The sequence below is a fragment of the Oncorhynchus tshawytscha genome, linkage group LG26 (assembly GCF_018296145.1).
Source record: "Oncorhynchus tshawytscha isolate Ot180627B linkage group LG26, Otsh_v2.0, whole genome shotgun sequence".
NCBI classification, from domain to species: Eukaryota; Metazoa; Chordata; class Actinopteri; order Salmoniformes; family Salmonidae; genus Oncorhynchus; species Oncorhynchus tshawytscha.
The window spans coordinates 44,722,827-44,750,555 of NC_056454.1; the positions used below are offsets into that span (position 1 = coordinate 44,722,827).

General features: G+C 46.4%; 1 protein-coding gene across 6 annotated transcripts; it reads right to left on the bottom strand.

Moving 5' to 3' along the window:
- Nucleotides 1–331: 331 nt before the first annotated feature.
- On the bottom strand, nucleotides 332–27,729 carry LOC112234363 (1-acyl-sn-glycerol-3-phosphate acyltransferase gamma). Of its 6 annotated transcripts, XM_042306693.1 has the most exons (12): nucleotides 27,539–27,729; nucleotides 17,411–17,471; nucleotides 16,496–16,579; nucleotides 15,148–15,207; nucleotides 13,806–14,034; nucleotides 13,121–13,290; nucleotides 12,757–12,918; nucleotides 10,099–10,252; nucleotides 7,141–7,243; nucleotides 4,732–4,807; nucleotides 4,342–4,540; nucleotides 332–4,089 (listed from the first exon to the last, which is right to left on the bottom strand). In XM_042306693.1, exons 5-12 carry the CDS (start codon nucleotides 13,981–13,983, stop codon nucleotides 3,998–4,000), a joined length of 1,134 nt encoding a protein of 377 aa, XP_042162627.1. In that variant the 5' UTR covers nucleotides 13,984–14,034; nucleotides 15,148–15,207; nucleotides 16,496–16,579; nucleotides 17,411–17,471; nucleotides 27,539–27,729; the 3' UTR covers nucleotides 332–3,997. The 6 variants fall into 6 exon arrangements, with proteins under 6 accessions (XP_042162627.1, XP_042162629.1, XP_042162628.1 ...); XM_042306695.1 differs by lacking the exon at nucleotides 17,411–17,471; XM_042306694.1 differs by lacking the exon at nucleotides 16,496–16,579.

Consider the following 27,729-nt stretch of genomic DNA (forward strand, 5'->3'; position numbering starts at 1 on the left):
CTACTTGAGTAAAAGTATTTGATTTTAAATATACTTAAGTATCAAAAGTAAATGTATAAATCATTTCAAATTCCTTATATCAAGCAAACCAGAAGGCACAAGTTTTTTTTTTTTTGGACAGATAGCCAGGGGCACACGCCAAAACTCAGACATAATTTACAAACAAAACATTTGTGTTTAATGAGTCTGCCAGATCAGAGGCAGAAATGGTTCTGCCATTAACTATCAGCTGACCTAAGACAATGACACCGCGGTCTCATTAGAACGACGTCATCGGTCTGAAGACAGTGTGGTTCTGCTGCATAATTCAAACAAACTGAAAGAATAAGAATTGCCTGATTAAATCCTTTAATATTCTTAATTGTTTACTTAAAGAAACAACAGATACAAATAGACTTAGAAAAAAGACAAATGTAAGTTGAGTCGAGATGCAACTTTAACAACTTTCATGCCAAAAAAGGTTCAAATTTCAGTGTTGAATTTCTAACGTTACTTGTTTCTTTAGTTGAGAACTTTACCAAAAATAAGAAAATCAGAAATTAGTGGGATTTTTTTGCAGTACAAACCTCCAGTGTTAGAAAATGTCAAATAGTGTTAACTTCTCTGCATTTGTCCTGTTGCTCTGGAATAGATACACCATAGGCTGCGTTTACACAGGCAGCCCAATTTGGGTCGTTTCTCCACTAATTGGCCTTTCCATGTCAAATCTTTTTCAGAGCTGATCCGATTGGTCAAAAGACCGACTAGTGAAAAAAATATCAGAATTGGGCTGCCTGTGTAAACACAGCTGACTGATAGATACCTGAGGGAGTGGTGGGACTGCACCAGTGCCTGATGGGTACTGTAGTTTGGAATTACAGTATGGGAAGGACACTGGAGATGAGATAAAACGTATGCCCCACAACTTAGAACAGGGCCCGTACCCACAAAGCCTCTCAGAGCAGGAGGGCTGATATAGGATCAGTTTAGCCTTTTCGATCAGAATTAATAAGAATATATGGAAAGATCCTAGATCAGCACTCCTACTGTTAGACTCTGTGGATATGGGCCCAGATCTCTCTTAAGCTACTGAAACAGGTGTATTGACAGTTGAGAGATTTAACAGGAGTTGTAACAGAGGTATGGGACACAGAAGCATCATGGGACACGGAGTCTATTACTAAAAATGGGGCCCTCTTAACTATTACTGTAACAATAAGCAGATTCTCATGGAACCCCCATATCTTCAGCCTTAACACTAACCTTATCAACCAACTGCCTTATCAACTACCCCCCCCAAAAAAAAAATACTTGTTTCCAGGATTCTATATTGAGAAATAAACAGGAGTTATTTTTCTTTTTTAACAGAGGGCAGATGTATGTGAACCTTACTAATTCAGTCTCCCACACCACTTGCCAATCCAAATGTACTATAAGGGGGCTGAGGAAGCGTGGTCTGCCTAAGTTCACACAATATAATGAAGCTGCACTCTGTTATGGCTTGCATGAATCTGTCCTGGTTAAAAACAACAACATTTAAACGCTACAATAAAATAAAAGAAGAACAAAGGACATTAACAACACACGGTGAAAAGCTGGTGATGTCGTAACAGACTGGGTGTCTTCTCCAGACAAGGGATGATGACGACGACGTGTTGCTGCTATGTTTGCATGTTGCACTCGGGAAATACCAGTCCCCTGTGATCTGACACCTGCTTTCATGCCATTCCCAGTTTGTAAAGGAAAGTCAGCATCCTCCCATTTACACTCATCAGAGTGTAAATAGATAAACAATGTGCGATGTGTTCAAAGCAAGTGCAGGTGTGTTGGAAAGCAAGTGCAGTTGCTGTGCCTGAGCTCAGGGTGGTGCTGTAGCATGCAGGGAATAGCAGTAAGAAATAAACAACGGGGCAAAAACCTCCTTCCTGTGCAGCTCAGGACCTGGAAGCAGCTTTTAGTAACATATCGCTGGCTACTGAGATGTAGAACAGTACTGTAATGGACGGTATTGTAAATTGCTCTGGATTAGAGCTTCTGTTAAATGACACATGTAATTGCAATTCAATAAGATCCTTTTGCTCCTGCACCATGTCAACATACACCAGGGCCTAATAAACATGCCAGAACTAACATGGAGAATATTCAACTATACCCACAGTGCACCAAGACTTTAGTAGAGGAAGAGATGAGGTAGGAATGGAATTTAGTAACCAATCAAAATTACCCTTGCTTAAGAGATGAGGTAGGACGGGAACTTAGTAACCAATCAAATCACCCTAGCCTAAGAGATAGGAACGGTGTAACCAATCAAACAATCACCTTAGTTCTCATCGGCTTAGTAACCAATCAAACAGTCACCCTTGCAGAGGCAAACATTACTAGAGTCTACAGCTGGAGAGAATCAGTAGCTAGTGCATTTCAACTATAAAAGGGTAGGTGGGGTTATAGTCTGTTTTGACTGGAATTGGTTATTATAAGAGTCACACTGACATGGAGAGTGGTTGAGCTGTGTATAGACACCGGGAGTGGTTGAGCTGTGTATAGACACCGGGAGTGGTTGAGCTGTGTATAGACACCGGGAGTGGTTGAGCTGTGTATAGACACCGGGAGTGGTTGAGCTGTGTAAAACAGAGCGGAGACAACAGAAGAAGAGAAGTTCACTCAGGAACTGGCTAGTCATAAAATGGCATGTTAATGTGTGTGCAGACATCTACTTGCGAGCAAGCATGGGAGAATGCGGAAAAAAACCTACATAAAATAATAATTAGTCAGAACTTGAGGGCGTTGGAACAGTGGAGTCGAATATCATGTCAAAGATAACAAAATGTTAGTAAGTAGTTAATTAGTGTGTAGTTAATGAATACAGAGCCCTTACTGTAGTCTTAACACACAGAAACCTGCCTCAGTATTCAAAAACACTGGAAGTCCCATCTCTGCTGTTGTACATAGCCCAGATGAAAATAAGTGCCGTGGTAATATTCAACAGTGACCAGAATGCATAGACTTGTAGATTCATGGAAACGCCACATTATATTTGATTTTGAATCTGGACAACAAATATAAAAGGGGGCGGGCTCCCACAGCAGAGATAGGAAGCACAGTGAAAAAATAAACACCTTTTTCTTAGAGGTTAAAAGCAAAGTGGAAACCAGGCTGAGCCTCAAGAAACTGGTTCCCATTTGAAGTCCAGTCATTTGGTAGAACGAGGGGGAGATGTACTGTATGTCGTTACAAGAGGTGAACACGAGTAACACCAACCTCAAGAAAAAAGAAAAAAAAAGGACCAGAGCATGTGACAGGAAAAGGAAGTGGTTAGCTCAGAACAGGAAGTGGGCTTGTTTCTGTGTGGTGAGCTGACTAGTTGTCCGGTGGTGAGGACCCCAGTGGTCAGGAGGTGAAGAGTGGGCGTGGCCGGGGACATCAGAGGGAATTGTTAAGGGGGGCAAAGAGCCTGGTCATAGCCTCTCCTTCTGCCCTCTCCTACTCCACAGAGAGCTGGCTCCAGACTGTCTTCCTGTCGCTCTCTCTCTACACTCCATTCCATGGTCATAACGCTCTCTCTCTCTTTCTCCAGATCTCTCTGTTTTATCTCTAGGTGTAATGTTTTGGTCCCCTACAGATCTGTTTTATCTATCTGTAATGGTTTGGCCCCCTCTAGTTCTATCCATTTTATTTCTAGGTGTAATGGTTTGGCTCCCTCCAGATGTATATGTGGTATCTCTAGGTGTAACGGTTTGGCCCCCTCCAGATCTATCCGTTTTATCTCTAGGTGTAACGGTTTGGCACTCTACAGATCTATCCATTTTATCTCTAGGTGTAATGGTTTGGTCCCATCCAGATCTATCCGTTTTATCTCTATGTGTAATGGTTTGGTCCCATCCAGATCTATCGGTTTTATCTCTAGGTGTAATGGTTTGGCCCCCTCCCCGGCGTGCTGACTGCACCTTCAGGACAACAGAATAGAGGGAGGGGAACCGCAGGAGGACCGTACAGCAACCAACAGGGGGGAGGTAGAGGTCTAGTTCTGTTTCTTGGACCCCTCGTCACCGTAACTGGAGCCGGTCTTCTTTACCTCGGTGACACCGATCAGGCGCCGGATGGCTATGGAGGCTGAAGAGGACCAAAAAGAAAAACAGAGATGGACCAAATCTCAAGAGGCAAAAAAAACCTCACAAAATTATAATATTTACTTACATGTAACTTTGTTGTCAGGAACTATACACATTAGTCAACAATTCAGTTACATTCATGTGTATGTTGGAGTTAGCTACTGCATAAAGCTCATTGTTATTGGATCAAGGTCCCAGGCCAAGGCAACAGTGGAGAGGAAGTGCTTGCGGCTGTTGTGTACCCTCTACTCACCTACGATGAGGAAGAGGCTGAAGCCGAGGATGAGGAGGGGGGAGCCGCTCACCACCACCCCACAGGCGAAGTTGATGAGGGGTGAGAGCAGCAGGGCCGCCCAGAACAGGAAGTTGAGTAGCGTCCACAACCGGCGAGGAGGGGTGATGGTTGGACCCGGGAAAGTGCCCTCTTTATGGTAGTGCTCCTGCAAAGCATCCTGGAGAGAGACAATGTCAAGGTACAGTAGGTGGCTACTACCAAACCTGGTAAAACATTGTGCTGTTACTTCAAAATAAAGGTAGGTGTAACTCATCTGATATGAGTTTATATGTCTGACTTCTACAGGAAAGAAAGCGTCTCTACATTTAACACTATTCAGTTAAACCTCAATCACCAAAAGAGCCTTACCTTCTCCTGGTAGAGTTTATGAAGCCAGTTGGCACACTCCTTCTCATCTTCTGGGATCTCCTCTACAGGGAACCGCCTGCAGGCCAGAGAAGAGGAGACAGGCAGTCAACACAATGCAGGAGATAGCAGGAGAATGAGCGTCTGCTGTGGCAACAGAATGCAGGAGAATGAGCGTCTGCTGTGGCAACAGAATGCAGGAGAATGAGCGTCTGCTGTGGCAACAGAATGAGCGTCTGCTGTAGCAACATCTCACCACCAGGGAGCAAACTGACTCAAGGTTCAGATGGGGGTTCCTCATACAGTAAAAGTAGGACTGGACCATAAAACAAGCATCTGTTTTTGCCACACCAGGCTACCTTTCCCATTTAACCTCACACAGGGCTCATTCATGCAGGCTACTTTTCCCATTTAACCTCACACAGGGCTCATTCATGCAGGCTACTTTTCCCATTTAACCTCACACAGGGCTCATTCATGCAGGCTACTTTTCCCATTTAACCTCACACAGGGCTCATTCATGCAGGCTACCTTTCCCATTTAACCTCACACAGGGCTCACTCATGCAGGCTACTTTTCCCATTTAACCTCACACAGGGCTCATTCATGCAGTCTACCTTTCCCATTTAACCTCACACAGGGCTCATTCATGCAGTCTACCTTTCCCATTTAACCTCACACAGGGCTCATTCATGCAGGGGAGGTGTCGTGATCAGCCATCTAATAAAAAAGGCAATGAAACAGAGCCTTTAAAGGTCTCTCAATGTTGTTGAAAAGTGTTGCTTTTACATGACGCAATTAAGAGATATGCAGGGCTGAAAGAAGAAAAGAAATCCCATGACTGACAACTTCATCTCAGATCAATCGTCTGGGCTCAAGTTATTAACCTCCCCTTTCATGTCAGGAAGTCATGACCATCATGCATTTAGGCAAAGAGGATCATTTTGTGCATGTATCAAACTGCGAGTTTGGTCAATTCCCGTCCCTTGATCACGGGGTCAGTTCTGTTTACTTTTTAAAAGGGACAGTATACTCCAAAATTACATTTAAATCATGCTGACACCATCTAAAATATAATTTCCACCTCTAGAAATGGGCCTCAATATGCATGTCAGTTCAGGGCACACAGCGTAACAGAGAAAATACAATATTTGAGAATATATTTATTCATCTCCAAACCAGTATTTTCATTGCAGATCCACACTGATCTCAAAACAACCTCTCCAGAACCCATATGATGGAAATACAGTGACGGGGAACTTTAACCCCTGCAAATGGCTCTCTGTAATCCTACAGTTCAGTCTATTTTATTTAACCTTTATTTAACTCGGCAAGTCAGTTAAGAACAAATTATTATTTACAATGACGGCCTCCCCCGGCCTATGGGAGTCCCAATCACGGCCGGTTGTGATACAGCCTGGAATCGAACCAGGGTCTGTAGCGACGCCTCTAGCACTGAGATGCAGTGCCTTAGACCGCTGCGCCACTCGGGAGCCTCCCCAAGTACCTGTAAGAGTTGAGGTCTCTCTGTAATCTTACAGTATAGTGTCCTCCCTGTAAGAGTTGAGGTCTCTCTGTAATCTTACAGTATAGTGTCCTCCCTGTAAGAGTTGAGGTCTCTATGTAATCTTACAGTATAGTGTCCTCCCTGTAAGAGTTGAGGTCTCTCTATAATCTTACAGTATAGTGTCCTCCCTGTAAGAGTTGAGGTCTCTATGTAATCTTACAGTTTAGCTGATGTTGTAACAGAAGCTTGATACTAACCCTGGTATTTAATGATGGTCTCCGGGATATGAGTCAGAGTCATGCTTTTCCCTGCAGCTTTTCTGTGACCTCACTGCCCTCTCTCCACCCTTTCTCTCCCTCTCACTCCTCCTGTCTTCACCCATGTGTGTTGGTTAGGACAGAACATGACTATCCCAGCAGCATTACCCATGTGTGTTGGTTAGGACAGAACATGACTAACCCAGCAGCATTACCCATGTGTGTTGGTTAGGACAGAACATGACTATCCCAGCAGCATTACCCATGTGTGTTGGTTAGGACAGAACATGACTATCCCAGCAGCATTACCCATGTGTGTTGGTTAGGACAGAACATGACTACCCCAGCAGCATTACCCATGTGTGTTGGTTAGGACAGAACATGACTATCCCAGCAGCATTACCCATGTGTGTTGGTTAGGACAGAACATGACTACCCCAGCAGCATTACCCATGTGTGTTGGTTAGGACAGAACATGACTACCCCAGCAGCACAAGACTTCAGCTGAGTTAAGCAGTCCTTTGTCTCTCTCTGATAAACACCAATGTGCTTGGAACAGTGCCAACGGGGATAACAGAGCATCATGGGCTTCCATTCTAAACAGCCCCAGTAATAATCACAGGGTCGTATCTATTGATCTGTTCCCACCTGATTCTCATATCTGCCATGTATTTCTTGCCGTTGATGATGCCCAGCAGAGTGGGGACTTGGTGGTCTTTAAAGTTCAGTGTGACGTCATACACAGCAGACACTAAAAACAGAAGATGACAGACACAAGAACAGAAAATCAGTGTGTGTGTGTGTAGGGTTCACCCCAGGATGTTTTTAAAAGGTGGTGCTGCAAAGTACGGTGTTTTTGAACAGCTGTAACTGACATTTTCTGCAATCTAGAGCAAAAAAACCAAACCTATTAGGGTATGGTGCCTGGCCTTAAATGATAAAAAATTAAAATATGTACAAGGTGGCGCGGCCAGTCATCACAAGGTGGCGCGGCCAGTCATCACAAGGTGGCGCGGCCAGTCATCACAAGGTGGCGCGGCCAGTCATCACAAGGTGGCGCGGCCAGTCATCACAAGGTGGCGCGGCCAGTCATCACAAGGTGGCGCGGCCAGTCATCACAAGGTGGCGCGCGCGCCAGACATCACAAGGTGGCGCGGCCAGACATCACAAGGTGACATCAGACATCACAAGGTGGCGCGGCCAGACATCACAAGGTGGCGCGGCCAGACATCACAAGGTGGCGCGGCCAGTCATCACAAGGTGGCGCGGCCAGTCATCACAAGGTGGCGCGGCCAGTCATCACAAGGTGGCGCGGCCAGACATATCACAAGGTGGCGCGGCCAGACATATCACAAGGTGGCGGCGCGGCCAGTCATCACAAGGTGGCGCGGCCAGACATCACAAGGTGGCGCGGCCAGTCATCACAAGTGGCGCGGCCAGACATCACAAGGTGGCGCGGCCAGACATCACAAGGTGGCGCGGCCAGACATCACAAGGTGGCGCGGCCAGACATCACAAGGTGGCGCGGCCAGACATCACAAGGTGGCGCGGCCAGACATCACAAGGTGGCGCGGCCAGACATCACAAGTTGGCGCGGCCAGACATCACAAGGTGGCGCGGCCAGACATCACAAGGTGGCGCGGCCAGACATCACAAGGTGGCGCGGCCAGACATCACAAGGTGGCGCGGCCAGACATCACAAGGTGACGCGGCCAGACATCACAAGGTGACATCACAAGGTGGCGCGGCCAGACATCACAAGGTGACATCACAAGTGGCGCGGCCAGACATCACAAGGTGGCGCGGCCAGACATCACAAGGTGGCGCGGCCAGACATCACAAGGTGGCGCGGCCAGACATCACAAGGTGACATCAAGGGTGGCGCGGCCAGACATCACAAGGTGGCGCGGCCAGACATCACAAGGTGGCGCGGCCAGACATCACAAGGTGACATCACAAGGTGGCGCGGCCAGACATCACAAGGTGGCGCGGCCAGACATCACAAGGTGGCGCGGCCAGACATCACAAGGTGACATCACAAGGTGGCGCGGCCAGACATCACAAGGTGACATCACAAGGTGGCGCGGCCAGACATCACAAGGTGGCGCGGCCAGACATCACAAGGTGGCGCGGCCAGACATCACAAGGTGGCGCGGCCAGACATCACAAGGTGACATCACAAGGTGGCGCGGCCAGACATCACAAGGTGGCGCGGCCAGACATCACAAGGTGGCGCGGCCAGACATCACAAGGTGGCGCGGCCAGTCATCACAAGGTGGCGCGGCCAGTCATCACAAGGTGGCGCGGCCAGTCATCACAAGGTGGCGCGGCCAGACATCACAAGGTGGCGCGGCCAGTCATCACAAGGTGGCGCGGCCAGACATCACAAGGTGGCGCGGCCAGTCATCACAAGGTGGCGCGGCCAGACATCACAAGGTGGCGCGGCCAGACATCACAAGGTGGCGCGGCCAGACATCACAAGGTGGCGCGGCCAGACATCACAAGGTGACATCACAAGGTGGCGCGGCCAGACATCACAAGGTGGCGCGGCCAGACATCACAAGGTGGCGCGGCCAGACATCACAAGGTGGCGCGGCCAGTCATCACAAGGTGGCGCGGCCAGTCATCACAAGGTGGCGCGGCCAGACATCACAAGGTGGCGCGGCCAGACATCACAAGGTGGCGCGGCCAGACATCACAAGGTGGCGCGGCCAGACATCACAAGGTGGCGCGGCCAGTCATCACAAGGTGGCGCGGCCAGACATCACAAGGTGGCGCGGCCAGTCATCACAAGGTGGCGCGGCCAGACATATCACAAGGTGGCGCGGCCAGACATATCACAAGGTGGCGCGGCCAGACATATCACAAGGTGGCGCGGCCAGACATATCACAAGGTGGCGCGGCCAGTCATCACAGAGTTGGCGCGGCCAGACATCACAAGGTGGCGCGGCCAGTCATCACAAGGTGGCGCGGCCAGACATCACAAGGTGGCGCGGCCAGACATCACAAGGTGGCGCGGCCAGACATCACAAGGTGGCGCGGCCAGACATCACAAGGTGACATCACAAGGTGACATCACAAGGTGGCGCGGCCAGACATCACAAGGTGGCGCGGCCAAAAATCACAAGGTGACATCACAAGGTGGCGCGGCCAGACATCACAAGGTGGCGCGGCCAGACATCACAAGGTGGCGCGGCCAAAAATCACAAGGTGGCGCGGCCAGACATCACAAGGTGGCGCGGCCAGACATCACAAGGTGGCGCGGCCAGACATCACAAGGTGGCGCGGCCAGACATCACAAGGTGGCGCGGCCAGACATCACAAGGTGACATCACAAGGTGACATCACAAGGTGGCGCGGCCAGACATCACAAGGTGGCGCGGCCAAAAATCACAAGGTGACATCACAAGGTGGCGCGGCCAGACATCACAAGGTGGCGCGGCCAGACATCACAAGGTGGCGCGGCCAAAAATCACAAGGTGGCGCGGCCAGACATCACAAGGTGGCATCACAAGGTGGCACGGCCAGACATCACAAGGTGGCGCGGCGCCCGTCTTCCAGTTTTTGGGGAGAACCCTGGTGTGTGTGTGTGAATGCATGTCACACCTGTGCCCTGGAGGCATTTGAGTGCGGTGGTGAAGCCTTTGGTTCTGGGCAGCAGGTGGTATTTGAGCTTGGGCAGGCCTTTACTCTGTGCCACTTCCATACTGATCTGGTGCTTCTTCTCTGTGAAGCGAGTGCCTTCACAGTACAGCAGGAACTACAGAGAGAGAGTAAGAAAGAGAGAGCGAGATACATTGAGCTTAAAAAAAAAACACACTAAGACAAACAAAGTTTTAAAAAGACGCAAACAGGTTTAGACAACACTCCCGTTAAAGGTGGCCTCCTCTCATCTCTGTCCCTATCAAACTCCCCAGCAGGGCCAGGGTGAGTTACAGATCAAGTGCATCTCCATTAAAATCTACTCTAAATTAAAGTCCTCATCTTATCTCAATCTTCATGGGGGCTGTGCTTTGGCAAAGTGGGTGGGGTTATATCCTACCTGTTTGGCCCTGTCCGGGGGTATCGTCAGTGTCTCCCGACCCCTCCAGTCTCAGCCTCCAGTATTAACGCTGCAATAGTTTGTGTGTCGGGGGGCTAGGGTCAGTTTGTTATATCTGGAGTATTTATCCAATCTTATCCAGTGTCCTGTGTGAATTTAAGTATGCTCTCCCTAATTCTCTCTTTCTTTCTTTCTCTCTCGGGGGACCTGAGAACCATGCCTAAGGACTACCTGACCTGATGACTCCTTGCCCAGGTGGACTGGGGACCAGGTGGTCCCCAGTCCACCTGGTCGTGCTGCTGCTCCAGTTTCAACTGTTCTGCCTGCGGCTGTGGAACCCAGACCTTTTCACCAGACGTGCTACCTGTCCCAGACCTGCTGTTTTCAACTCTCTAGAGACAGCAGGTTCTGTAGAGATACTCTGAATGATCGGCTATGAAAAGCCAACTGACATTTACTCCTGAGGTGCTGACCTGTTGCACCCTCTACAACCACTGTGATTATTATCATCTGACCATGCTGGTCATCTAGGCCATGTTCTGTTATAATCTCCACCTGGCACAGCCAGAAGAGGACTGGCCACCACTCATAGTCTGGTTCCTCTCTAGGTTTCTAGGGAGTTTTTCCTAGCCTCCGTGCTTTTACACCTACATTGCTTGCCATTTGGTGTTTTAGGCTGGGTTTCTGTACAGCACTTTGTGACATCAGCTGATGTAAGGGTTTTGAATTTAGAGTGGGCACAGCATTAACAGACCCAAGGACTTCCATTTAGAGTGGGCACAGCATTAACAGACCCAAGGACTTCCATTTGGGCATAGCATTAACAGACCCAAGGTCTTCCATTTGGGCACAGCATTAACAGACCCAAGGTCTTCCATTTAGAGTGGGCACAGCATTAACAGACCCAAGGTCTTCCATTTACAGTGGGCACAGCATTAACAGACCCAAGGTCTTCCATTTGGGCACAGCATTAACAGACCCAAGGTCTTCCATTTAGAGTGGGCACAGCATTAACAGACCCAAGGTCTTCCATTTAGAGTGGGCACAGCATTAACAGACCCAAGGTCTTCCATTTACAGTGGGCACAGCATTAACAGACCCAAGGTCTTCCATTTAGAGTGGGCACAGCATTAACAGACCCAAGGGCTCCATTTGGGCACAGCATTAACAGACTAGACATCCTCATTCAGACAAACAGTCATTGTGTCCCATTTCAAAGAAACAGTAAACACTCAACATGTCAGAGCTGACCTGTCCCCGTGTCAGAGCTGACCTGTCCCCGTGTCAGAGCTGACCTGTCCCCGTGTCAGAGCTGACCTGTCCCCGTGTCAGAGCTGACCTGTCCCCGTGTCAGAGCTGACCTGTCCCCGTGTCAGAGCTGACCTGTCCCTGTGTCAGAGCTGACCTGTCCCCGTGTCAGAGTCGACCTGTCCCCGTGTCAGAGTCGAGTTGGTGGGGGGTTTTCGAGGGGTCACTAAAAATCAGATCAGACCACTTAATTAGCCGAAGCCCTCTGGTAGTTCCCGGTAACCGGTAACGAGCGTCAGACGTGGAATCTTGCAGCCCGAGCGACAGCTCGTGTCTAAACCTCTCTAAAGAGGGCCTTTAGGAAGAAGGCCAGAATCACACTGACCTATATTCCTGTGGTGTCTCGGCCAGTTGAATAGCACCAGAGATACAGTAACCAGACCTGATCGGGACAAGACTGAACTCCTGGACCTAGTCCAATGACTTGTTATAACAGACTGAAGCTAGGTGCTCAAGGATAAATCCTGTGTGTAGATTCACTGCCATCTGAGCCTAATGTAAAATGTATTTTCAGTGTTTCAAATGGCTGTTAAGAGCCGACTGAATGACAAGAATTTGAACAATCTTGGCCAGGATAGAGAAATGTAGCCCTATGACTAAGGAGCCTGAGTAATCTGGGCCAGGATAGAGAAATGTAGCCCTATAACGAAGGAGCCTGAGTAATCTGGGCCAGGATAGAGAAATGTAGCCCTATGACTAAGGAGCCTGAGTAATCTGGGCCAGGATAGAGAAATGTAGCCCTATAACGAAGGAGCCTGAGTAATCTGGGCCAGGATAGAGAAATGTAGCCCTATGACTAAGGAGCCTGAGTAATCTGGGCCAGGATAGAGAAATGTAGCCCTATGACTAAGGAGCCTGAGTAATCTGGGCCAGGATAGAGAAATGTAGCCCTATGACTAAGGAGCTATACTCACCCACATAAACTCAGGGTAGTCTCTGAGTCTTTCTAGCCCTCTGAACACGGTCTCTCTGTCCTCCTCCCACTTCCTCTTACAGAACACGATCTCCAGGAAATACCAGGTCCAGCCAATCAGAGGCACCTTCAGCAGCTCGTGTTTGGCCAGCACCTTGGAACTCTGGGTAAACAAAGATGGATCATCAGATCAGCAAAAAAGGGAGAGATGTGAAGAACGCCGGTCCACCTCAATGGTCTACAGTGGCTCCCTCAACTACTGTCCTGTTGATCTGCACTGAAAACAAGGGACAAGTCAACAGGACAGGCCAATAGAGTGACAGAGAATTGGAGCGAGCCAGTGAGGGTTGGAGATCATTACTGACCCCTAGGACTCCGTATCGCTCACAGATAGTCCAGCCGCACAGGAAGTCAATCTCATAGTTGTGGTTGAGGATGATGATGACGTGTTCCTTGCCGAACTTGTCCACCGTGGCCTGATCTGTGTAGAGGGTGCACTGTGTTCCCGACCACCACTCCAGCAGCATCACCAGCTCTGTACAGGACAACAGGGTCAACACAGTCACATCTATTCACAGCTCTCTGGTCAATTTTACCCCACCAAGATCCTTGTTGGATCGAAACATTGTCCATAAAAAAAAGGTGCTAGTTGGGAGGTTATTCAGTATGAACTCTGTCACCACTAAATCTACTTTGTCAACATCAGGCCACAACTTGCTTTCTATTACACAGTCTCATACAAACAACTCCATGGCCACAAATAGAAGTTATTGCCTCTACTAGTCAACTGAGTCACAGTTGTCAATATCACAAGATCCATTATGTTACAAGTTCTCCCTTTGAGGTTTGACAAATAGACTTCATATTATACACACAACGCATTACATACTAACGAGGTCACACCGGGATCTCACAAATACCAAGACAAACAAACACACCCACAAACGCAAACACACCAGGATCTCACAAATACCTAGTCAAACACACACCCACACACAAACACATCAGGATCTTACACAGACACGGGACAATTGCAGCGTGGTGACTCACGGCTCCAGAGGGAGTAGGAGAGCCTGGTGTTGATCCTGCGGTACAGCTGCTTGTCGATGGGCCACAGGACGCACGTCAACAACTGGATGAAGTTGATGAGGAGGCCGCTCACCACAAACACAAAACCCAGGAGGAGCTGCAGAACAAACTGGGTCTTCAGGTAAGCTACCAGACCCATGGCTGCTGCTACTACTGAGGAGCACTCCTCTCCTCTGCACACTACGACAACCTGGGGGAGGGGAGAGGAGAGGGTGGGTGCAGGAGGAAGGAGAGAGGCAGGGAGGAGAAGGTAGGTAAGATAAAAGGTGTCATGGAGAAAGAAAGACATTAAAAAAGAACAGAAGAGGAGAAATTGGTCAAAAAAGAAACAAAGCCCAGGTTGCTACATTAGATGTGGTTGTAAATGCAGAAACGAAGCCCAGGTTGCTACATTGGTTGTGGTTGTAAATGCAGAAACGAAGCCCAGGTTGCTACATTGGTTGTGGTTGTAAATGCAGAAACGAAGCCCAGGTTGCTACATTGGTTGTGGTTGTAAATGCAGAAACGAAGCCCAGGTTGCTACATTGGTTGTGGTTGTAAATGCAGAAACGAAGCCCAGGTTGCTACATTGGTTGTGGTTGTAAATGCAGAAACGAAGCCCAGGTTGCTACATTGGTTGTGGTTGTAAATGCAGAAACGAAGCCCAGGTTGCTACATTGGTTGTGGTTGTAAATGCAGAAACAAAGCCCAGGTTGCTACATTAGATGTGGTTGTAAATGTAGAAACAAAGCCCAGGTTGCTACATTGGATGTGGTTGTAAATGCTACATTGAAATGTAAAGCCCAGGTTGCTACATTGGATGTGGTTGTAAATGTAGAAACAAAGCCCAGGTTGCTACATTGCTACATTAGTGGTTGTAAATGTAGAAACAAAGCCCAGGTTGCTACATTAGATGTGGTTGTAAATGTAGAAACAAAGCCCAGGTTGCTACATTAGATGTGGTTGTAAATGTAGAAACAAAGCCCAGGTTGCTACATTAGATGTGGTTGTAAATGCAGAAACAAAGCCCAGGTTGCTACATTAGATGTGGTTGTAAATGTAGAAACAAAGCCCAGGTTGCTACATTAGATGTGGTTGTAAATGCAGAAACAAAGCCCAGGTTGCTACATTAGATGTGGTTGTAAATGCAGAAACAAAGCCCAGGTTGCTACATTAGATGTGGTTGTAAATGTAGAAACAAAGCCCAGGTTGCTACATTAGATGTGGTTGCTCAGAGAGTAGAAATCCATTTAAAAAAGGGAGGATGTGTGTGGTTGGTTCTGAGAGTGATTTGAGAAGACATCCAAGTTTCTTTCATTCTTACCAAGCAAGGTGGGTTCTCTTTGAGTCCCTCTCGCACAGCCCTTCACTCAGTATTACAGATCTGAGACAGAGAGTGTCAGAGGTTAATATAAGGACAGGAGACAGAAAAAGTCTACTGTAAACCATACAGTACAGTTGCACAACAGGAAGAGGTAACCAGGAAGCTGGTGTAGACAACCTCATTACCAACCAGAATCTACTGAACTGGAAGCTACCAGAGACCAGAGGGGAAACATACAGTTTCTCACTAAATCTTTCTGGCAGAGCATGAGAATGTGCTATATTGTGTGTGTGTGTGTGTGTCACAGAAGAGTATGAGTGTAGGTCCATCACAGACTGAAGTGACTGAGTGTTTGACAGATAAGGAGGATTACATTTTGTGTCATAGCAAATGCATGCGTTTCGGTGTGTGTGTGTGTGTGTGTGTGTGTGTGAGTACAGTGACTATCAGTCTTTGTGATTTAGACCAACGCTCACTCAAACAGAGCACTGAGTCACAACATCACACAGCCCTCCAGTCCACCGTGACCTCCCGTGCAGGCTAGCCTGGTCCCGCATCAGTTTGTACTCCCCTGCCATTGCCAAGACAATTCCATTATGCAGCGGAAATCAGAAACAGATCAGTCTTCATGCACTGAAGACAGGATCAACCCTGAATACCAAGAGCTTCCTCTGCACACTCCACCTCTCCTTTTCATTCTATTACATCCCTCTATTCAACTAACTCCTCAACTCCTACTCATCCTCCCCTTCATCCCTCTAATCTCACATTCAACTTCCCATTACCTCTCCATCTCTTCACTTGTCTCTCATCTTTCCCTTCTGTTCTCCGAGGTTTTTAAACTCTGGTTTGGGTTATAAGACCAGACAATGCCTGGAGGCTGCATGCTCTCATCTCATAGGGGATAGAATGTGACGTAAGGGTGTGTATCAGTGAGTATATCAGTGAGTATATCAGTATATCTCCGAGAGGGAAAAGTATTTTGTTCCCTCACAGGACAGGACAACCATGTCGTCTCCATTTCTCAGGGACGAAAAACACCAGCTAGCCAGAGAGGGAGGAAGAGAGACAGAGATTATGTGCAAGTGTGATGATATGTTTGTCTGTTCGTGTGTAGAATAATTTGAACGAGTGGCAGAAATAGCAGACGGTCATTCCACCTCAAAAAGCACCAGAAATGGGACTTGGACACCCATCATCTCAGATTGTTCTGTTAGAAACAGAAAACATTCCTGCAACATTAATCTGTTTAAATATAATTAGATCTCTGAGAAATTAATCTGGCTGCACCCAAATTGGCCATTATATATGATAGGATTCATATAAAAAAAAAATATATATATAGTACCTTGCTAGTGCTGCGTAGTCTAGCTCTCCTCTTCCCTGAGAGATATCATCACCTTCAGCTCCTGCCTTCAGCTAAATCAGACTTCTAAATACAGAAATTATTTCAGAACAATCTGAGATGGTGGGTTTGTCATGGCCTGCTGAAATGACATGGAACGACCCCAGAGTCTCTAGATCACAAACACGGTTCCTTCCGCAGTACAAATAAGTTCTAAGAATCGGTTCTCACAGCTCTGAGAAGGTCGCAGGTCGTCTTCTCACAGCTCTGAGAAGGTCGCAGGTCGTCTTCTCACAGCTCTGAGAAGGTCGCAGGTCGTCTTCTCACAGCTCTGAGAAGGTCGCAGGTCGTCTTCTCACAGCTCTGAGAAGGTCGCAGGTCGTCTTCTCACAGCTCTGAGAAGGTCGCAGGTCGTCTTCTCACAGCTCTGAGAAGGTCGCAGGTCGTCTTCTCACAGCTCTGAGAAGGTCGCAGGTCGTCTTCTCACAGCTCTGAGAAGGTCGCAGGTTGTCTTCTCACAGCTCTGAGAAGGTCGCAGGTCGTCTTCTCACAGCTCTGAGAAGGTCGCAGGTCATCTTCTCACAGCTCTGAGAAGGTCGCAGGTCGTCTTCTCACAGCTCTGAGAAGGTCGCAGGTCTACTTGTTGTATTGAACCACCGGCTCCCGGGTGGGCGGAGCGGTTTAAGGCACTGCATCTCAGTGCTAGAGGCGTCACTGTAGACACCCTGGTTCGATGCCGGGCTGTATCACAACCGGTTGTGATCTGGAGTCCCATAGGGCGGCGCACAATTGGCCCAGCGTCATCCGGGTTAGGGGAGGGTTTGGCCGGGGTAGGCCGTCATTGTAAAATAAGAAGTTGTTATTAACGGACTTGCCTAGTTAAATAACGGTTAAACAAACAAAAAAAACATCACTGACCGAGTGTGAAGCTCCATGTTGAGGTTTGTCCACTACGCAGCAGGTCATGGTGCGATTTGGCCTGTAAACAAATTCAAACAACCAGGGAACTCGAGGCTAATTTTTGTGTGGCTTACAAAGTTCTGGGAGGGAACTTAAGTGTTACCCTCACAATTGGCTTAGCTTAGATCACAGGGATAGGCCTAGATACCATCGAATGTACAATAGAATGTCTGTCATTCTAGTAGATCAGGAGGGGACTACTAACAGGTGAATAATGGCACCGGAGGCACTGGTTTCCTAACCAATTGTGCTATTGTGTATGTTCTTTTTGCATTATTTGTAACTTATATTGTACATAATGTTTCTGCCACCATCTCTTATGACCGAAAAGAGGTTCTAGAAAACAGGACAGCGACTACTCACCTCCTAATGGACAAAGGTTTTTTTTCTTTAATGAGGCAGACAAAGGATTTCCTTCAGACACCCGACAAGGCCCAAATCCCAGAGATTCGCAGGAGAAAGAGACAGAGATATCGGGGACGTAGGTCAGGGTGCCTTGTAAGGATCTGACGGAAAGTGGGTAATCTGCCACTACCATCAGTCCTATTAGAGTACACCACAATCAAAATAGACTAACTACAATCACAAATATCCTACCAACGGGACATTAATAAAAACTGTAATATTTTATTTTTCACCAAGTCGTGGCTGAACAACGACATTAATAACATACAGCTTGTGGGGTTTACGCTGCATCGGCAAGGTAGAACAAGGGGTGGTGGTCTGTGTATATTTGTAAACAACAGCTAGTGCACGAAGTCTAATAGTAAGGAAGTCTCAAGGTTTTGCTTGCCTGAGGTAGCTATTTACCAAGAGAGTTTATCTTTATCCAGGCGAGCTAAATTACTTCTATGCTCATGTCGTGGCAAGTAACACTGAGACATGCATGAGAGAATCAGCTGTTCCGGACGACTGTGTGAATACGCTCTCCACAGACGATGTGAGTAAAACATTTAAACAAGTCAACATTCACAGGGCCGCAGGGTCAAACAGATTACCAGGACGTGTGCTCCGACCAACTGGCAAGTGTCTTCACTGACATTTTCAACCTCTCCCTGTCTGAGACTTTAATACCAATATGTTAAGTAGACCACCATAGACCCTGTGCCCAAAGACACTAAGGTAACCTGCCTAAATGACTACCGGTCCATAGCACTCACGTCTGTAGCCTGAAGTGCTTTGAAAGGTTGGTCATGGCTCACATCAACACCATTATCCCAGAAGCCCTAGACCCACTCCAATTTGCATGCAGCCCCAACAGATGATGCAATCTCTACTGCACTCCAAACTGCCCTTTCCCACCTGGGCAAAAGGAACACCTATGTGAGAATGCTATTCATTGACTACAGCTCAGCGTTCAACAAGTGCCCTCACAGGTCACCCTCAGGCATGCGTGCGCAGTCCCTTCCTGTACTCCCTGCTCACCCATGACTGCACAGCCAGGCACGACTCCAACACCATCATTAAGTGTACAGATGACACAACAGTGGTAGGCCTACAGGAAGGTCAGAGACAATTTCTCCCTCAATGTGATCAAGACAATGAAGATGATTGCGGACTACAGGAACAGGAGGACCAAGCACACCCCCATTCTCATCAACGGGGCTGTAGTGGAGCAGGTTGAGAGCTTCAAGAACCTTGGTGTCCACATTACCAACAAACTAACATGGTCCAAGCACACCAAGGCAGTCGTGAAGAGGGCACGACAAAGCCTATTCCCCCTCAGGAGACTGAAAAGATTTGGCATGGGTCCTCAGATCCTGACTGGTTGCATCACTGCCTGGTATGGCAACTGCTCGGCCTCAGACCGGAAGGCACTAGAGGGTAGTGCGTACGGCCCAGTACATCACTGGGGCCAAGCTTCCTGCAATTCAGGACCTCTATACCAGGTGGTGTCAGAGGAAGACCCTAAAAAAATTGTCAGACTCCAGCCACCCGTCAGACTACCACACGGCAAGCGGTACCGGAGCGCCAAGTCTAGGTCTAAAAGGCTTAACAGCTTCTACCCCCAAGCCATAATACTCCTGAACAGCTAATCAAAGGGCTACCCAGACCCCTCTTTTACTCTGCTGCTACTGTTTATTATCTAAGCACTTTAACTCTACCTACATGTACATATTACCTTGACTGTATGTAGCCTGGCTACTGTTATTTTACTGCTGCCTTTTAATTATTTGTTACCTTGATTTTCTACTTAACACTTATTTTTCTTAAAACTTCTTAAAAGCATTGTTGGTTAAGGGCTTGTAAGTAAGCATTTCACTGTAGGGTCTACACCGGTTGTATTCGGCGCATGTGACAAATAACTAACATTTGATTTAGTGTGTCTGCTCTATCCAGAAGTGTGTGCTCGTTATTTAAACCATGGCAATTAAATAACCCAACAGTAAATAGGGGTTCTAATTAAAAATACTCCTTAGTGAGCAGCTCACATAGGCTACTGAGTGACTAGCCCACATACTCCATAGTGGATTGGCTTCTTCACTGATAGGATTCCTAAATACTTTAAATTCCTCATAATGAATTAATAGTAGGCTACATTCACATCAGTAGCCAGCTGGCCCTTTGCACTAGGAGGAATCTTGGTACTGGTTCCCCCTCTTCAGACACGAGGTAGCCGAGCCAACTCCTTAGGTGACTACCCCGACAGCTGCTGAGTAGGGCCGGGCCCATGCCAGTACCGCAGTATTCCTTAGCATCGTTGCAAGGAAACAAAACACATAGTATATTTAACTTCTTTAGGAAAACAGCCCTGACATTGTTGTCATCCAGAGTCAACATTTATTAATTTTCCAGGCTATAGAACAAAATATTTGACATATAACAGGGTTTTAAAGAAACAAAAAAAGAGTTGCTTTATGTTTTCGTTTTTGCCATGGAAAAAAACATTGCGATAATGGAATCGTCACAGCCTATCTGAAGATCCCCGTCTCGCTCTGGCTGGCCAGACACCATCTGGAACAAACAGAGTTACGACCATGACCCCAGAGGAAGGGAGAGTGGTGGGATACTGTTACAGAAACAGACTATTCTCTCACACAGTCTGAAATTATCCCTGAGCCCCAATCCTGACACTTCTAAACCATGTGCTATAGATAATGTATTCAGAAAGCATGCACACCCATGGACTTTTTCCACATTCTGTGGGGTTACAAAGTTGGTTAGGACTTCACTAAGGTCACCTGTTGTAGTCATGAAATGACCCTCCATCTTCAGAGGATGCAGCTTTCAAAGACTTGACCTCTCATGATGTATTGCTTTGTTTTTTTTGATGCTCGAGGCACTTTGAGATTCTATGAAAAGCTCTCTCTCATATATATATATATATTTTATATTAAAAAAAAAAAAATCATGTTAATGCTATATTGGTTAGGACTACCCCCACCCAATCATCTCAGAAATAGGCCTACAGGAAAGGTTGAGCCCAGTGGTGTCCAAACATTAGGACTGTGTGTAACTGTGTGGGCCAAATTGGAATCTCAGTGGTAAGGCCCAGATGGTCCAGGCAGATGTAGGGGTGGATTTTGGGCATCTGTGAGAAACTGCCAGTCAAACCAGTGGGATAACGAAAGCACGTGGTTGGGAATAGACACAAGACTGGGACTAGGTAGCCAAACAAGTAAATTCCTAGCCACTTTGAGAGAGACATCATTTGGGAGGGAATCTCCCCACGTCCCACCAGGTGAAAAATAGAAAGGCACTGAAATTCAGTAATAAAATCATCTACATTTAGGGCATTAACCAGAGAGTATCAGAATGAGAGCTGCCTGTGTATCCTTGTAGTCAAAGCTTCCAACTGAGACCAAAGGACAAGGCTATGTGCTTTGAGGTAAGAGAAAGTAAAGAGCACGTTCTCTCTCTCACACACACAGAGAGTTCAGGTGTGACCACTGGATCAATTTATTTTCCAACTCACTGCAATAAATATTGGAATAAAATGCTTCCGGTGTGGATTTGTGCACTTACAGTGAGAAAAAATAAAATAATAATAATTGGATCACCTGAAAGAATCCACCCCCTTTGACATCCTCAAAAGGACCACATTATCACATAGTTGCCATGGTAACAGACCCCGGTGTAACACACTAGGGTTATGGGTATTATATGTGATCTTTCTGCATCTTTAGCTTCCAGTTTCTCTTTCCCTCTCTCCATCAGTCTGTCTTTCAAGTCAACCAGGGCTGAAAGGGAACAATGTAACACACCTTGTTCCAGGATCATCTGCAGGACCAGGGTTGGTTATCACTGCCTCAGGACTACCCTCAAAGCATCACATAGTAGGTCATCTCTATGGGAAGCAATACCAGTGGGATCCAACTCAAGTAAACAGCCAGCCTGAGCCCGGGCTCCACCCCAGCCTGAGCCCGGGCTCCACCCCAGCCTGAGCCCGGGCTCCACCCCAGCCTGAGCCCGGGCTCCACCCCAGCCTGAGCCCGGGCTCCACCCCAGCCTGAGCCCGGGCTCCACCCCAGCCTGAGCCCGGGCTCCACCCCAGCCTGAGCCCGGGCTCCACCCCAGCCTGAGCCCGGGCTCCACCCCAGCCTGAGCCCGGGCTCCACCCCAGCCTGAGCCCGGGCTCCACCCCAGCCTGAGCCCGGGCTCCACCCCAGCCTGAGCCCGGGCTCCACACCAGCCCCTCGCACATGCCTGGGAGAGGATGACAGAGGATGACAGACACTGGGTTAAAGTTCCATAGGAAAATAACTGCTGCCTGTCCTCGATCACCTGGCAGCATGGTCACTGGGGGTTATGGTTATCTATTCTATTTAAAAATCAGTTTCAATTTTTGCCTGATTCTGTTCATTTACCCCGCATTCCGTTTTTTTCCTCTCACAGGTTTCTGTTTTCCCCCCAGGTTTCAGGTTTCCGCTCTACAAAAAAAAATGCTCTCCAAAACAATGCTTAAACCACATCAGGACACCACTTTTGAAATGTTGACCAATGTAAGAAATGTAGATTTTTGGGTATAGTTACCCTTTAATTCAACTGTGCCAGAGACTGGCTGGTCTGGATAGCAATATTTCTGTAGCACTCATGTGATTGCAGAGTTTGCAAAACAAATGACCACTGGTTTTATGCAAATAATCATGACTCCGTTCTGCCAGGTAGGCATAAGCTTTTGGGAAGCATTTCCATCTACCAGAAGATTGTTTATGACATTAGAATCATCGCTAACGGCTACACAACGTGGTAGACACACACACCCACACCTCTTCAGAAAGTTGCAGGAAAATACAGATCGCTGATGCATTTTGTTCAATAGATTTACTCATGACTACCCTTAAATAACTTAAATAAATCAGAAATTAAATAAAGTAATAGATTAACTTGGGAAAATGTATGTATTTTCTAATACATTTAGTTGATTTCCTACTAAGCTATTCAAAGTAAAGGAGGCTCATCATATAGTCAGACTAAGCAGAGAGAGCAGAGCAACCCCTTGGGTTGAACATACAGTACCCGTGTCAAATTATGATACACACAAGCAGGAGACAAGAGACAGAAAGCCTGTCAAAGTACCACTGATGTGATGCACACCTCAATAGGTGGTTCAGTTATCCTCATGACATGGGACACGTGGGGAGATGGGCACTCTCAGACAAACGCCTTGGCCCACTCCTTGAGGCTTGCTGTTGTGTCCAAAAACACTAATTTTGCTCAAAACATTTATCTACCCTAACACTTATTTAACTAGGCAAGTCAGATAAGAACAAATTCTTAATTATAATGACGGCCTACGGGGGACCAGTGGGTTAACTGCCTTGTTCAGGGGCAGAACGACAGATTTTTACCTCGTCAGCTCTGGGGTACGATTTAGCAACCTTCCGGTTACTGGCCCAATGCTCTAACCACTAGGCTACCTGTCGCCATGGAAGCTGAAATACCTAACTTTTTGGGCGACCCGATCAAATTCACATAGAAATGTGAGTTATAGATCAGTCACTCATTGAAGGACAGTCTAAGAAGTGGTAAGTCTGTTCTGTGCTCTATTTCTGTTTCCCGTTCTTTTCCCGTCTTTTACTTTCAGATGTGTACACCAGCTTCAAAACAGCTGAAAATACAACAGTTTTGGTTATGGAAAATAGATTTCACAGCGGGTAAGATGCTGCAATGATTTTCTACACTATAGTTGCTTGTTTTGTCAAAAACTGAAAATAGGCAAACTATTAAAATGCTAGCAACCGGGAAATGGCAGAGCGATTTCACCATAGTGCACATTACTGTAGTCATTAGTGAGATATTGTTTTAAAAACAGGAAAAGTTCAGAAATAGCTGGAGTGTGTCTTTACCTTTATTGTCCATAACTGTTGGTTACGAGACTATAGGATTATTGTGCCCGCCCTGTGTTTGTGTGTCTACGTCTTAGAGCGCAGTGAACAGGCTAGGTGTCTGTCTTAGAAGGCACACTGAAAGGGTGAGCCTTCTAATTCACCACAAGGACATGCTTCGTAAACAACAGGTGTAGACTAACAGTGAAATAGTTACTTGCAGAGGAAAATAATGAGAAATAATAGAAAAATAATGACAAGTAATAAATACACAATGAGTAAAGATAACTTGGCTATATACAGGGGGTATCAGTACTGAGTCAATGTGCAGGGGTACGAGGTAATTGAGGTAGACATGTACAGAAAGTGTCTGTTCTTTTGCCCATCTTAATTGTTTTATTTTTACTAGACACTTTGAGATATGGATTTTTCTTTGCAACTCTGCCTAGAAGGCCAGCATCCCAGTCGCCTCTTCACTGTTGATGTTGAGACTGGTGTTTTGCGGGTACTATTTAATGAAGCTGACAGTTGAGGACTTGAGGCATTTGTTTCTCAAACTAGACACTCTAATGTACTTGTCCTCTTGCTCAGTTGTGCACCGGGGCCTCCCACTCCTCTTTCTATTCGGGTTAGAGTTTGTTTGTGCTGTTCTGTGAAGGGAGTAGGATACAGCGTTGTACGAGATCTTCAGTTTCTTGGCAATTTCTCGCATGGAATTAGCCTCCATTTCTAAAAACAAGAATAGACTGACAAGTTTCAGAAGAAAGTTCTTTGCTTCTGGCCATTTTGAGCCTGTAATCGAACCCAAATGCTGATGCTCCAGATACTCAACTAGTCTAAAGAAGGCAAGTTTTATTGCTTCTTTAATCAGACGTTTTCAGCTGTGCTAACATAATTGCAAAAGGGTTTTCTAATGATAAATTAGCCTTTTAAAATGCTAAACTTGGATTAGCTAACACAACGTGTCATTGGAACACAGGCGTGATGGTTGCTGATAAAGGGCCTCTGTACGCCCATGTAGATATTCCATTAAATTATGTTTTTTTATTTTTTATATCTGCCGTTTCCATCTACAATAGTCATTTACAACATTAACGATGTCTACACTGTATTTCTGATCAATTTGATGTTATTTTAAATGGACAAAAAAAGTGTTTTTCTTTCAAAAACAAGGACATCTCAAAGTGATCCCATTCCTTTGAACGGTAGTGTGGGTAGGGAAAAAGTGACTAGGCAACAGGATAGATAATAAGCAGAACCATCAGCGTATGTGATGAGTCAAAAGTGGGGCAAGGCAAATGGTTAACTATTTAACTAAATAGCTACCCGGACTATGTAGCAGTGTTATTCCCTGGCGGTAGAAGCTGTTCAGGGTCCTGTTGGTTCCAGACTTGAGGGAAGAGGTGTTGTCGTGCCTTCTGGTAGAAGCCTGTGGTAGATGACTGTGTCATGGGGGAGCAAGGGCCTGTGGTAGATGACTGTGTCATGGGGGATAATGGCCTGTGGTAGATGACGGTGTCATGGGGGAGCATGGCCTGTGGTAGAGGACTGTGTCATGGGGGAGCATGGCCTGTGGCAGATGACTGTGTCATGGCGGAGCATGGCCTGTGGTAGATGACTGTGTCATGGGGGAGCATGGCCTGTGGTAGATGACTGTGTCATGGGGGAGCATGGCCTGTGGTAGATGACTGTGTCATGGGGGAGCATGGCCTGTGGTAGATGACTGTGTCATGGGGGAGCATGGCCTGTGGTAGATGACTGTGTCATGGGGGAGCATGGCCTGTGGTAGATGACGTGTGTCATGGTGTGAGAACTGCCTCCTCCAAATGAATGTCTTCAAAACTAAAGACATGGCCAATGACTTTAGAAGGCAGCCACTGAACCCCACACCCACTGTGGTTATGGGAAATGGCATTGAGCTGGTCAGTACCTACAAGTGCCTGGGAACAGTGTTGGACAACGTATTGACGTTTGAGGAAAACACAGATGCCACCTGTAAGGGACAGCAGCGGCTTTATTTTTTAAAGATGAACGCGTCTTATGTCAGTAAGACAATGATGGCACTCTGTTACAGGAGTTTCATTGAATCCGTATTGATGTTCTCGATGGTGGCCTGGCAATCTTAATGTTTGCGACAGAAATAGGTTGGACGGTGTGGTTAAGGTGGCCGGCCAGGTCATCGGGTTGCAACAGGCACAGCTCTCATTCAGAAAGCAAGTGGTGAGGAGAGCTAACAGTATCCTAGACTGTCCTGGTCACCCTCTCCGAGACCATTTTGCACTCTTCCCCTCGGGTCATCGGTTTAGACTTCCCAGAGTCAAGAGCAACAGATACAGGAACACGTTTATCCCACAGGCCATACATTTTCTGAATCTGTACATGAAATGCATATTTATTGCTGCAATTTTGCAGACTGATCAATCCTTTTTTTAAATCGATCTCATTGTTTCATGTTATGTGTATATCGGTTGTATGGTTGTCACCCAATTGGGACAATTACATAAGATAACAGAAGATGGTGTTGACAGAGAGGGCTGCCTCGCTTCTTCTAGTCCTTAGGAAAATGTTTTTTAACAAGCATTTCGCTACACTTGTAATAACATCTGCTAACCATGTGTATGTGACCAATAAAAATTATTAATTTAAACTTAAGGGCCTTGCTCAAGTGCAGAACAGATGATTTTCCCACCTTGCTAACTAACTGAATTGTTTGAAATTAACATTTAAATCTCAATAAAAACGAAAATACATTTTATTAGTCTTAATGTTTATTTAACATTTATTTAACTAGGCAAGTCTGTTATGAACAAATTATTATATGCAATGATGGCCTACCTTCTTAGCAACCTAACAAACAACAAATGAATAATGTATTTATTTTTGATGGTGTATATTAAATGGATTTACTAAAATAAAACACTCACCCACATCTGCACAACACTCTTACCACTCAGCAGCACCTGCATTCTGGCATGGGCGGTACAAAAATGTGTATGCGGGCAAGAACGGGGTAAAAATGGGCCTATTTGAAAGGGTATCGTAAACAATGCCCACATTTCTTTTAAAGCAAAATACCATAAATCCTATGTGAAAACAGTATGAGAGTCACGATCAAGGGCTACAACTACCAATAAAACTAAGTACCTTTAATATTTACATACTTAGGAATATATCCATCCACATGGTGATGTTTTTAATAGTTAAAACACAAACAGAATGTTCTTAGTTAAACATTTCAAAAAAGTGCTTTCTTAAATTCACTCAAGGAGATTCCTTTTACTGGTGCAATAGCATAACGGGGATTTTTACACCGTTCAGAACCGCAAAGGCACGCAGGAGAGTTTGCACTAAAGTAACCCCGAGGTGGTACGACAACGTACGCATGCCAAGTCAGCGCTACTGAAGAACACATGCCGTGTCACCGGAACCCAGAGAGTGTATCAGGAATTGCATATTATTTTAGCACGAAGATGTTTGTTATATTCAGTTTGCGAATTCTTCATCAATACACTTCGCACCCAACCACCTTAGCTGCATAGCAAGCTTGAAACTCACCAGCTAGACGACTGGTCAGCAAACGTAACTACAAACATATCATGATGCATGAGGAGACCAATCTAGTTAGCTAGTTATACGTCTAGGAAACTAATACGAGATTGTATTGCTGTAGCATGGAAGGTATACAACTTCACAATAAATGTTTTTCTTCTAACTATATAGCGTTAGCTAGCTACCCAACAGCAAGACAACGCTAGCTAACGTTAATTTTAACCCTTGCTGTAATACGGGGTGAAACGTTAGCTAAAGTTGACGTTACCTGATTTCGCCGTGGTTTGGATCTCCGGATTTGTTTCAGTTTAGCAGATGCTAGGATTTTCACTAGTGCTGCCACCTTGATTCCTATATAAATTATTCTCAGTAGCTAGCTAATTCACTCAGGATGGTTGCTATTGTTTAGTCGTTGAAGCTCCAGTAGTGTGTGATTGCGGGCCGCAATTCGGGGCGTTC